Raw genomic sequence first — 14,176 nt, forward strand, 5'->3', positions numbered from 1 at the left:
ATTGCAATACAGGATCAAACAATAAACACCAGATATTACAGCAAGCATATTATTAAAGATCCCAATACCACAACAGATAAATGCAGACTTTGCAAACTACAAATAGAAACAGTAGATCACATCACAAGTGGATGTACAATACTAGCAAATACAAAATACCCCAGAAGACATGACAATGTAGCAAAAATAATACATCAACAACTTGCCATACAACATAAACTAATAAAACTACACGTTCCCACATACAAGTATGCACCACAAAATGTACTGGAGAATGATGAATACAAATTATACTGGAACAGAACCATTATAACAGATAAAACAACACCACATAACAAACCTGACATCATACTCACCAATAAAAAGAAGAAATTAACACAACTAATCGAAATATCCATACCCAATACAACAAATATACAGAAGAAAACAGGAGAAAAAATTAAAAAAATACATCCAACTAGCTGAGGAAGTCAAGGACATGTGGCATCAGGATAAAGTTGACATTATACCAATTATACTATCAACTACAGGAGTCATACCACACCATATCCACCAGTACATCAATGCAATACAGCTACCTCCAAACTTATATATACAACTACAGAAATCCGTCATTATTGATACATGTTCAATTACCCAAAAGTTACTAAATGCAATATAACATATACCGTACAGTTAAAAGGAAGTCATGCTTGATCAAGGTCCGTGTCACTTTCCATTTTTGACCAGAAATAACGTTTTTATTGTTGTTTCGACTTGTGGGTTATTTGGTGGTCTATGCAAGAATGCTCTAATGTCTGTATTTGTGTCTTTGTATTCTATATATGTCAGCTGAAATTTTTCTTCTATATCTAACATGTGTGTCACTTCATGTTGTATTTGTGCTTGTTCTGGTGGCTGTCTTAAGATTTCGTTTTCCTCTGATTGTTTAATTGGCGCGTGTTGTTCTTTGTTTGTTTGCTCTGAGATGTTTGAGTCCATTACTGTATTTTCTTCTTCTTCTGATTGCACATTATTTTGTTCTAGTATTTGTTGTACTTGTTGTTTGATGTTTTCTAATTCTGACTAGGGTATCCTGTTATTTTTTATTATTACACGGATCTGATCAGCTAGTCATTGTTCTGTTAAAAACTTTAATTCTGGGTATCTGGTAATAAATGTTGTGTATACTTGTGATCTGTATCCAGTTGTGTTTGTTCCTAAGTTTGTTGCTTGGTAATAACAGAACATGAGGTGTCGGTTAACTTCATCTGACCATCTCATCCTCTGTCTTGGTTTTCCTTCTAGAGTGGTTGCAGGAAGCATATCCTGCAAAACACCTCTATTTGGATTTAAATCATTTTCCAGTTGGCTAGCAGTGTCATTACCATTGTGGGCGGGCATAGGGTTCAAGCGTCGTCCCTGACCATGACGGCGCTTGTCCGAGGCTTCTTTAGTTCTGTCCCAAACCAACTAATCACACTAAAAGGGGGGTTAGCCCTATTAGTGGTTTGTTCTTTTCGTCGCCTTTTATGACTGGCAGAGCATACTGGAGGCCTATTCTTTTCCCGGGCCTCCACGTTATTATTATCCTTGGATCATTTGTTCAAAGATGTAGAAAAGCCATTTTCTACAATTTGGCAGAAAGAAAGAGCTAATAGTATGTGGAAGCAGATATGTGTATCATAAATTCAATGAAAATCTTCTATTATCAGAGGCAATTCATTCACATACCACATACTGCAGGCCCCACAAATGCTTTGCCCATTTTTAAGAGGAAAATAAGCCATTTTGAATTGAAAATAATAATACTGTTTAGTATTGCATGTGTATGAGTGTTGTATATTTTTAAAACACTGGAAGCAATAGTTCATTGTTGTAAAATCATTTGTATTTTCAAATGTTTGAATACATTCATCATAATTTTAATTTACTAAATCACAGGTTACATATTCAGAATTGTAAAAGAAGTGTTTTATTTACATGTTCTGTTCCACTCTGGTCTGCTGTGCATTATTACGAACTTAAGCCTAAATATTTTCAGTGGGGATTGTTTACTTTATATTTTTAGTTAATAAATCTTTCATCACACTTAAAAGCATAGGTTGCTAAGCAAACCAAATGGACAAGACAAATACTCCTAAAATCTGAAAGCAATTCATTTGAATTAAGTGTGCACTTAGTGCTGCTTTTGCAACCCTGTTTTTTGTTTCTTCACTAACTTTACGTTCAGTCTGAGTGCACTTACAGCTTGTTTGCCTTCCATGTTTCATTACATTAAAAAAAAAAATCATCCATTTTTTTAAAGTTTAACACATTTAGATACATCACTGTGCTAAGTGCTAAGTTCAACATAGATCGGGGTTTTATAACCAATGGTTTGCGATAGTTAACTGTGTGGCAAAGTCCTATGGAGGGCATTACAATATATTGTTCCATCCAGAGGTCTAAAATTTTTAAGGCGGACGATGGCTAAATTTTTATTAGGGCACTGAGACACTTGATACAAACTGCGGTGATGGATAATCCACAATATTCCTTTCTCCTTTTTTCTCCTATTAATGTCCTTCTCTGTGTTGTTTTGTCTAAACAGGATGACCAATGGTAACATCTATAAGTGGATGTACAATTGTTTAAATGTGTGCACAAACAGTATTCTATCTTAAATTTGTTTTTCCATATTGTCTTAATACTGTTTGTGAAAAACATGAGGTGGAAATATGTATTCAGGCCTCAATGCCTAGATAAGCAGGAGTAAGTGCCTGAAAATCAATTGAGGCTGACCAGGAGAACCTACTCTGAACGACCTGAGGCTGAACTGAGACAGTACTTATCATGATGATCTGATAGTCATAACACTTAAGTGCAGAGCCATCTCATTGGGTTAACAATTTTCTTATTGGGAAGGGACACAAAACATTTAACAAATTACCTATCTAAAGACTGGTTTTGCTTCATTATGTGTATGAAACTAATAAAAGTTGCTTTTGATTGGTGGTGATATTGTCTTGATTATTGTAGGTTATGCTAATCAGGCAAAGGTTCAGAAACCAAAGTGCTTAGCATCTCAGAAAAAAACAAAATACCATTTAGCATCTGTTAGTGATTAAATTAGTAAAATAAAATTTTGTTATACAGGGTGAGTCACCTAACATTACCGCTGGACATATTTCGTAAACCACATCAAATACTGACGAATCAATTCCGCAGACCGAACGTAAGGGAGGGGCTAGTGTAATTGGTTAATACAAACCATAAAAAAATGCACGGAAGTATGTTTTTTAACACAAACCTATGTTTTTTTTAAATGGAACCCCATTAGTTTTGTTAGCACATCTGAACATATAAACAAATATGTAATCAGTGCCATTGGTTGCATTGTAAAATGTTAATTACATCCGGAGATATTGTAACCTAAAATTGATGCTTGAGTACCACTCCTCCACTGTTCGATCGTGTGTATCGGAGAGCACCGAATTACGTAGGGATCCAAAGGGAACAGTGATGGACCTTAGGTACAGAAGAGACTGGAACAGCACATTACGTCCACATGCTAACACCTTTTTATTGGTCTTTTTCACTGACGCACATGTACATTACCACGAGGGGTGAGGTACACGTACACAAATGGTTTCCATTTTCAATTACGGAGTGGAATAGAGTGTGTCCCGGCATGTCAGGCCAATAGATGTTCAATGTGGTGGCCATCATTTGCTGCACACAATTGCAATCTCTGGCGTAATGAATGTCGTACATGCCGCAGTACATCTGGTGTAATGTCGCCGCAGCCTGCCACAATATGTTGTTTCATATCCTCTGGGGTTGTAGGCACATCACGGTACACATTCTCCTTTAACGTACCCCACAGAAAGAAGTCCAGAGGTGTAAGATCAGGAGAATGGGCTGGCCAATTTATGCGTCCTCGACGTCCTATGAAATGCCCATCGAACATCCTGTCAAGCGTCAGCCTAGTGTTAATTGGGGAATGTGCAGGTGCACCGTCATGCTGATACCACATACGTCGCCGCGTTTCCAGTGGGACATTTTTGAGCAACGTTGGCAGATCATTCTGTAGAAATGTGATGTATGTTGCAGCTGTTTGGGCCCCTGCAATGAAGTGAGGACCAAGGAGGTGGTCGCCAATGATTCCGCACCATACATTTACAGTCCATGGTTGCTGTCGCTCTACCTGTCTGAGCCAGCGAGGATTGTCCACGGACCAGTAATGCATGTTCCGTAGATTCACTGCCCCGTGGTTTGTGAAACCCCCTTCATCGGTAAACAGGTAGAACTGAAACGCATTCTCTGTTAATGCCCATTGACAAAATTGCACTCGATGATTAAAGTCATCACCATGTAATTGCTGATGTAGCGACACATGAAACGGGTGAAAGCGGTGACGATGCAGTATGCGCATGACATTACTTTGACTCAGTCCACCAGCTCTCACAATGTCCCGTGTACTCATGTGTGGGTTCATGGCAACAGCAGCTAACACACCAACTGCACCCGCTTCTCCTGTGACGGGCCTGTTACAGACCCGTTTGCGTGCTACGACCATACCTGTTGCATACAGTTGGCGGTAGATGTTTTGCAATGTGCAGCACGTTGGATGCTCTTTGTCTGGGTACCGTTCTGCATACACCCTGCAGGCTTCAGCTGCATTTCGTCGACACTCGCCATAGATGAGTATCATCTCCACCTTTTCTGAGTTCGAATACATCATGGTCACAGTTCCTACAACACTACGCTATCACAGACGTCTGGTAACACGGTGTACTACAGTTGGTCTGCGTGCGGAGGTGAATGCAGAATAACAATAGCAGCAAGCGCTACATGCGGACACTGCGACATCTAGACCAAACCACAACAGTGCACTACAGCCACACTTGTAAACACGGTCGTCATCGTAAACATGTCCCTGCAGATGCTGCTCGCCGACCGTGGTCTGTGTTTGTTACAACATGCAACTGAACATCGGAGGTTTCAAGCGTCAACTTTAGGTTGCAATATCTCCAGATATAATTAACATTTTACAATGCAACAAACGGCACTGATTACGTATTTGTTTATATGTTCAGATGTGCTAACAAAACTTACGTGGTTCCATTTTAAAAAAATGTAGGTTTGTGTTAAAAAACATACTTCTGTGCATTTTTGTATAGTTTGTATTAAACAATTACACTAGCCCCTCTCCTCACGTTCGGTCTGTGGAATCGGTTCATCAGTATTTGATGTGGTTTACGAAATATATCCAGTGGTAACGTTAGGTAACTCACCCTGTATGTTGTCTGCACATATTATGGAAATAAACTGACACATTTAAAAAATGTGAATAAATGTTTCTGAATTAGTGCCATTAGTTGGTCAGTGTTGCAGGTCCTGTATGGCCTTGAACTGACTCTGACCATCTCATACACTCAACTTCACTTACAAAATCATTATTCTTCTTTGCCATGCTTATTTTGACAGGTTTCTGGTTGCCTAACGTCACTGAAACAATTAAATCAATGAAGAAGTAGTAGAAATTTTTTCATATGAAAGACGCAGTAAACACAGCATAGAGATCCTTTAAGAAAGTGGCAGACCTTTGTCAATGCGAATAATTTATTTTGGTCCACAATACTGTAGAAACTATTTGATGATAGAAACTCTTTCTTAAATTAACCTCATGTTTAATGATTGTATTTCTGCAGTCAATGCAGTGAATGTTACCTTAGATTGATGTTATCACACTTTTCTGACATAGAAACTTGCTGTCTTAGAAAATCATTCCTACTTCATGTTTCATAATTATGAACTTGGTTGTTTAATGTTTTTACCACCATACAACTGACACTAAATGACATTTCTTCTTCTTGTCATCATAGAGATCATTGTTGTAAATCAGCTTCATCGAATCATTTAATAAATGGTTAATACCATTTTCAATCAAACCACTGACAAGTGCTGTGGTAAATCTTATATAAAATTCAAGAACAAAAATGGGCCTAACCCAGAGCTTTGAAGTACTGCATAGCTAAATTTCCTATGCCCTGAAAATTAATGTCTATTTTTGTAACATTATTCTACCACCTTGTGCGTGACAGAAAGACAAAGCTGAAACCAGTTCTAGGTTATTCCACAGATGTCATATCTGTATAATTCTTAAGCAGCAGGTAATTAGTGATGAGGTCAGAGGCTCTAGATGAGTTGAGAAAGAGCTCATATTTTCATTTATCTTGGCTATAACATTTAAGACTTGCCTTAAAAGTCATAAACTGCTGTTTCAGTCGGTTTGCTCTTCCTGAAACCCTTTCAAGGATTCACGAGGTCTGTAATGTTATTAAAAATTTTAGATAACCTTTCATACTTGGAATATGTTGAACACTGTCATATTGGATTGAAATCTACTCCAAAGTACTTGGTTGTACATTTCTGTCACTGAAACTTCCACCGACCTCGACTTTCACAGTTATACGATTGGTTTTTAAGGTCTCTATTTTAATCAACCTTGATCAACTTTAACTGCTATATCGTCATTATATATCACACATATTGCCAACTGCAAGACTACACATCAGCACATAGGGTCTCTGTGATCCATCCTTTTCCTAACACTGATGTATTTTGTTCCTCTGCCATCCTTGAATAGCTGCTCTCTTGTTGTGGACTACAAAGCTATAATTTAAATGACTTATTGAATTTAGTTATCTATGTCAAGTGGGAATGATGTGGCCTCTGAGAACCCCATTTTTCATTGGATAAATCAAATTAATAGTGTTCTTCATTGAAACAACAGTTTAGAAGATATCACACTAGCTACATGGTGGCTGTAGAGCATAAGTGCAAATTTGTGACTATATCTTTATTGTAAAATATTTAAGCAACTTTTAATTATTAGTTTATAGATATCACAAATGCTGTGTAGTCAGTGAGTTGTGGCAGGGTATAATATCAGTGTGCACAGTAGATATTTGTTGGTTCTGTACCATGCCCGGATGGTGGGGGGTGGGGGTGGGGTGGGGGGTAAATTTCAGGGGGGTAAATTCATATACCTGAAAAAGACCGTGTTTCACAAAGCAACTAGCCTCCAGTGCATGTTGATCTATCGATTACTCATATGATTTTGAAATGAATCCTTGTTGGTTTTTGAACAGTATTGAACATGTTCTAAGTTGATATCTGAATGGATAAGTTGATTTTTGAATGTGTACATAGTGTACATGATGTCTCTGCCAGAGGGGAATCCCTGTCGCATCTAGAAATAAAAACTTTTCTTCAGACAAAAGGGGACAGGGCTATAAGAGCTGAGCTGAATAGGCCCAAACGGATGAATGCCAATTGCTGTTTGTTTATGTGGTTGATGAGGTGTGTGAATGATAAGCATTGCTATAATTATTAGCAAAATCCATAGATTCTGACTACCAATGTGGAAATAAATGACTGACAGGAATAACAGGTAAGTAAGGTAACATATTATCTTCTCGGTGTATCCAAGAAAATGAAATTTTGACAGAAAATTTTTGTCATATTGCTACACTACTAAGAGCCAGTTGTAAAGTCCCTGGTTAACAGTCAGTTGTTCTATTCTTGAAATAGCATAGAAAACACGTTGTACGAACACATAATAACACCTAACTGGAGAATAAAAGTGGGATAACTAAAGTGGTGATTCTGGAAGGGTTAGTGAAGTTAACAGGAGAATAAGTTTTGACAATGGCAGGAATAGTTACGGAGTTAGTGGTGACAAGATTGATTGTTAGAATGAGGAAGCAGAAGAAATGGTGACATCACACAAATTATATTGAAGAATATGATGATTCCAAATTTATATAAAAATTTAATACTACTACTATTCAATCTCATGGTTGAGAAACTGGAGCATATGAATGAAATATGGAACTATTTCATAACCTAAGACTTTTTGCTTCTCTTATTCCCAATAGGCATTTGCTATTGATACTTCGTGAATTATGTTCTGTGGTGTTACTTATGCAAATGAGATAGATAAAAATGACCATTTGTGTCAAAACAGTCTCACTTATTTGGTATGTGTTACAGTTGCTGCAATATTAAAAATGCCTATTTTGTTTTACCTAGCAGACAGTGACAAAACAGATGTAATCAAATAGAGAAACCACATCAGTCTTGGGTACTATTCGTATGAAAAGTTTTTTCAGTATTAAACAATGACATTTTGATTTTTCATGTAGCAAAATGGTTGATGTACTTTGATGAGGTAATAGATTCTTTTGCAGAAAGGAAAGCGTGCCATGTAAAGCTGTAGCAAGATTGAAGAGGAAAAAATGCTGAGACCTAAGGGTTGAAGAAATGTGCACTGTATTGCTTGTTTCTTGCTTTTTTAATGCTTTTATGTTTCCTACATTCAGTTTTATTTCACATAAAAGAGTCAGTTATTAGTTAATAGGCAATAAAGAGAGCAAATTTTCTGAAGAATTCTTATTCTTCCAGTCACAAATAATCCCACACAACATTAATTGTGAGTATTTTTAAGGACATTTTAATTTCCAATGTCCTGAATATAGGTTTGATGCCTTCCATTGCAAAATATACACATTTAAATTTCTCAGAGCAAAACACAGTGATGTGTGATAGAAGAAAGCTGTGAGAAGAGGTGTGGAACTGGACTTTGGCACACTGAAGACCAACAAACATATATTTCTTATATATCAAACTCTTCAGGAAGATGTGCACTATGGAATGAACATATTTTTGAAAAATTGATTTTTTTTTTAATTTTTGATGTCCTGTCCTAAACTCTCATGAGTGGGGGGAGGGGGGAGGGGGGTGCCACTATCTAGTTTTAGCCGTGGTTCAGAAATATCATAGATCTGGGGCTGTTCTGTATTGTAGGGAAATGAGCAGGCTCAGACGTGAAGTGTCCATATATGTATTCACTTAACTTATTATATTCCATCTGGATAAGTAAAGTAGAGTGCATTGTGAGTGCTTTATTCGGAGAGGAAGGTGCTAGAAAAATTCTGCAGAATCAGAGCCATGAAATTAACAATGTTTATAATATTATGAACAATATCACTGATTTAAGCCAGCTAATTACCTGAAAAACCTTCAAGTATATGTTACTGATGTTACATTTGTAGCCATGAAATCCACTGAAAATGAGGACCATTGAGTTAACATAGTTCCATTACATACATAATGAGTAAGAAATGTCAGCGGAAAGAGCTAACCCAAGTCATCCAGTCAACAATAGCTAATTTAAATCAAATGAACAATGAATGCCCAACTTTGTGAACATTGGTTTCTATTTTTTAAAAAATAATAGCATTTGTTCAGTCATACATAGCATTCCTATTATGGTAAATAATCTTCAGTAGTGTGGAATGAGAAAAGTTAAGCAGTTATCATAGAGAATGGCTTGCCAATACTTACCATCTGAAGGCAAAGTTCTTATTACTGCCAATAGTCACATTTAAAAGTAGTTTCTTCCTCAGAGATGAAGTAAGGATGGCCTGGGGAAGCTTAGAAAGGAAGGATGGCTCTCTCGAACCAAATTACGAGGGCGAACCAAATTATGAGGGGAACCTTCTGTTGCGAGGACAAAGGGAGACATAAATGAAAGGGGAGATGTCACAGAGGGTATGAGGTCAAAGATAATACATTGTTTACTACGGTGACAGCTTCAGTTCAGAGGTGATGAGGACAGTATGGATTAAGAGGAAGAGAAATAAAATGAATAGTATAGTTAAGGACTAGAAGAAAAAGAATATGAGGAACAACCTTTTGGTAATTGTTTGTATTTCAGACACATCAAGACCATAATAATATTTCTAAACAAACTAGAAAAATATATTTTATTTGTCCATAAGACACAATAGTTTAACATTCTTTTCAAACCTGACTGTTTTAGAAACAGTATAGACATTTCCAAAATAAGTAGATGTGTGTCTGAGAAAAGTATCATTACTGCAGTCCAGTAGATAGGAGCTTGTGTAAATACCTACATTATAAACACAGAAGAAAAACTTATTGCTTTAGAAATTTTCCTTATGTGAAGTCAAGATTGCAGATAAATATGTTGTGCCTGTTGATTGCAATTTATTTTAAATTCTTAATAAGTGCTTAATACCTTTATTTCCATTTCAGAACGTCATTACAAGGTAACAGTGGAACTGGCTCAACCGCAACATGCAGAATCTTGGGTTCAAGGTTTTATGCGGATCTCATTACACAGTGACACTAATGTAATTAAAAATTTGGACCTCACACCAAGGTATTAATTATGTTAAAATATTGTAAAGCATGTGCTAGACTTAATTTAGTTAATGCGGTTCAAAGTATGTAACAAAATAAATTGAGTTTACTCTGAGTAGTAAAATGCACAATATATACCACTTTTTAAATAACTGTGATGAGTAACTTCTCTAAAAATACTCATTATAATGTATCACTCATAACAAATATAGTTACACAAATGAAATTAATAAATCAGTAATGGTTAATGGAAAATTAATACAAGTGGGATGGATAAGAAACTGTAGAATGTCTGGCATACAAACATATAAACAGATGTTGCACCTTTCTGGTTTAATTAACTGAGGTATTCTTTTAGAAATCATGTTAGACTTCTGGCCATTAAAATTGCTACACCACGAAGATGACGTGCTACAGATACGAAATTTAATCGACAGGAAAAAGATGCTGTGATATCCAAATGATTAGCTTTTAAGAGCATCCACACAAGAATGGCGCCGGTGGCAACACCTACAACGTACTGACATGAAGAGAATTTCCAACCGATTTCTCATACACAAACAGCAGTTGACTAGCATTGCCTGGTGAAACATTGTTGTGATGCCTCGTATAAGGAGGAGAAATGTGTGCCACCATGTTTCCGACTTTGATAAAGGTCGGATTGCAGCCTATCATGGTTTCGGTTTATTGTATCGCGACATTGCTGCTCGCATTGATCAAGATCCAATGACTGTTAGCAGAAATTGGAATCAGTGGGTTCAGGAGGGTAATACGGAATGCTGTGCTGGATCCCAACTGCCTCATATCACTAGCAGTCGAGATGACAGGCATCTTATCCGCATGGCTGTAACAGATCGTGCAGCCACATCTTGATCCCTGAGTCAACAGATGGGGACGTTTGCAAGACAACAACCATCTGCATGAACAGTTCGATGACGTTTGCAGCAGCATGGACTATCAGCTCGGAGACCATGGCTGCAGTTATCCTTGACACTGCATCACAGACAGGAGCACCTGCAATTGTGTACTCAGCGACGAACCTGGCTGTGATAATGGCAAAACGTCATTTTTGTGATGAATCCAGGTTCTGTTTACAGCATCATGATGGTCGCATCCATGTTTGGCGACATCATAGTGAACGCACATTGGAAGCATGTATTAGTCATCGCCATACTGGCATATCACCCTGCGTGATGGTATGGGGTGCCATTGGTTAAACGTCTTGGTCACCTCTTGTTCGCATTGACGGCACTTTGAACAGTGGACGTTAAATTTCAGATGAGTTACGACACGTGGCTCTACCCTTCATTCGATCCCTGCGAAACCGTACATTTCAGCAGGATAATGCACGACCGCATGTTGCAGGTCCTGTACGGGCCTTTCTGGATACAGAAAATGTTGGATTGCTGCCCTGGCCAGCACATTCTCCAGATCTCTCACCAATTGAAAACGTCTGATCAATGGTGGCCGAGCAACTGGCTCGTCACAATATGCCAGTCACTACTCTTGATGAACTGTGGTATCGTGTTGAAGCTGCATGGGCAGCTGCACCTGTACATGCCATCCAAGCTCTGTTTGACTCAATGCCCAGGTGTATCAAGGCCGTTATTACGGCCAGAGGTGGTTGTTCTGGGTACTGATTTCTCAAGATCTATGCTCCCAAATTGTGTGAAAATGTAATCACATGTCAGTTCTAGTATGATATATTTTTTCAATGAATACCCGTTTATCATTTGCATTTCTTCTTGGTGCAACAATTTTAATGGTCATTAGTGTACGCAGATCACAGCATGAAGAAGAGTTTTCAGTGATGTGAAATAGGTCCAGATACACACATTATAAATTGCTTCTGGACAGAGCACCTATTACCACCTATCACTTATTATTATGTATGTGGTAGTTATGAAGTGGATTTGGATTACTTTATTTGTTCATAAAATGGCTGGAAATTAACATGTCACTGGATACACATAGAACTACTACACTGGGAAAAAACTGCCTCTTTTCTAGTTACCATGTTGTACAGGCTATTTGCTCTTTTCACTGCTGGTCAGTTGTAGTTCCAAGAGCAAGACAAATGAAATAGGGTGCTTTAGATCACACTATAAATGTATTGCTTTTAATCTACCTTTGTTAAATTTCTTGTGTGTGTGCTCTTCCACTGCTAAACAGTTATTCTTACTGTATATTGTTATGCATTACTCTGTTTATTCTTCACCTCTGATTTTACATTATTATATTAATTGTTTCATAGAGAATACTATATACAAGCAATGCTTCACAATATCAAGGTACCGTAATAACCTCATTGTGCAATCCACCATAAGCAGCGTAATGATTGAAGTATCTATTAGACAGCTAATTTCAGTGACCAAACCATAGTTTTTTTGGGGGGGAGGTGGGGGCTGTACTTAGGAGTATGGAGTATTTTTAATCCTGTGGAAGACAGATGACAACTTGTAAGTAGCCATAAAAATGTTTCAGTTCCAGTCCTATTAAGAACCTGTGTAATACAGACATTTAAACTGTTTTCTAGGAAGAAAACCCCTGGACTTCACTGTATTTTTTGCTTTCCCTGAGAGCTAGAGGAGGGCAGTGCCACTGCCCTACCCCTCCTTGCTTCTGGGTGTGGGCACCCTCAATTGCTAACTATGCATTCCACATAATAATCCCATTTGTAAATATCTTCTCATTCATAAGATTGTGATATACACTAGTACCATGTAGAATAGCCAAAGTCACACTTGATTCAATGTTCCCCCTTCTTGTAACACCTTTCTGGTATAAAATTTCAGAAACTTCTTGTAGTGTCTTACGTAAACAAAGCTGGTTTCTTAAAAATAACCTTTTTATTTAATTGTGTCTCCAATGTTTATGTCTTCTTTTATCAAGCTTTCTAATATGATTCTGGGATGCTAGTGACAGGATCAATAATGTTTTCTACAGAAATTTCCCAATTTTCATATTTAAGAGGATGGAAGACCGGATTATAGCATCCTATTGATGATGTCATTACAGGTGGCCATATTGTAGAGCATATCATTTTGTAATTCTGCTGCTATTTGTAACTGTTGACATTCTTTTATTCTTATGTTGGAATTTACTTGAAGTACCTTTTTTAAGAGATTTGTCATTACCGAACTTCCCTTTCACTTCCAGTAGTTTTGGTATGAAAATGGTAGATTGTGAATGGTGTGGAAAAAAAAACTCAAAAGTACTATTACACTTCCTCCTGCAAACACCACTAGAATCTTTTGATGCACAATTAATGTTAATGACATAATATTGCAGACAGACAACTTACTTTATGACATAAAACTCAACTTGTGACATGTTTTTTCTGTGGTGTGTGTTTGTTTTGTATAATATGTTAACTAGTTCAAAATAGGGAAAACTTTTGGTCCCAGGGAAGTATTTGCCATGTTCTATATCCATTATCTGAAAAAAAAAACTGACACTAATTTACCACTATTTTATCATAGATCTCAGGAGAAATAGTGCATTCCATGTTAAGTAGAAAACAAACCACAGGTTCTTCCAGTTTATAAATTGAATCCAGGACAGCTGCAACAAAACTACATACTATATATTTGATGCCAACTGTTCTTAAATAATTAGCACTGATTTTGCAGGCATGGGTCATGTGAAACCTAGCGTTCATCTTTTTCATTCATGAAACCCAGAAAGCTCTATGGAACAGTTTCCAAGTAGCTATCACATGTTTTGACTTCTGGAAAGCCTTCAGTACAGTTCTGTACTGCTGTTCATCAAATAAAGTATATGCTTAAGGAATACTGTCGTTTGGGTCTGAGCACATGGACTACGTTCTCAGATATGTGCGTGGCTTGAAAACTTATTAAGTGATAAAACAGTGTCCTCAGTGGCAAGTGTTAGTAATAGAACATTGTCCTGAATGGTGAGCATTCATTGCAGACAAAGAAATCCTCAGTAGTGCCCCAGGAAAGTGTGACAGAACCAC

The 14,176-nt window shown here is 37.3% G+C and overlaps 1 protein-coding gene across 1 annotated transcript in view; it reads left to right on the plus strand.

The window, feature by feature from the left end:
- The window catches only part of LOC124721976 (pancreatic triacylglycerol lipase-like), a 451,439-nt gene that overhangs the window by 402,138 nt on the left and 35,125 nt on the right, over positions 1–14,176 (plus strand). The window contains exon 10 of the mRNA XM_047247144.1: positions 10,090–10,216. Coding sequence (XP_047103100.1) covers positions 10,090–10,216 — 127 coding nt within the window. The remainder of the gene's footprint in view (positions 1–10,089; positions 10,217–14,176) is intronic.

Source organism: Schistocerca piceifrons, chromosome X (assembly GCF_021461385.2).
Source record: "Schistocerca piceifrons isolate TAMUIC-IGC-003096 chromosome X, iqSchPice1.1, whole genome shotgun sequence".
NCBI lineage: Eukaryota > Metazoa > Arthropoda > Insecta > Orthoptera > Acrididae > Schistocerca > Schistocerca piceifrons.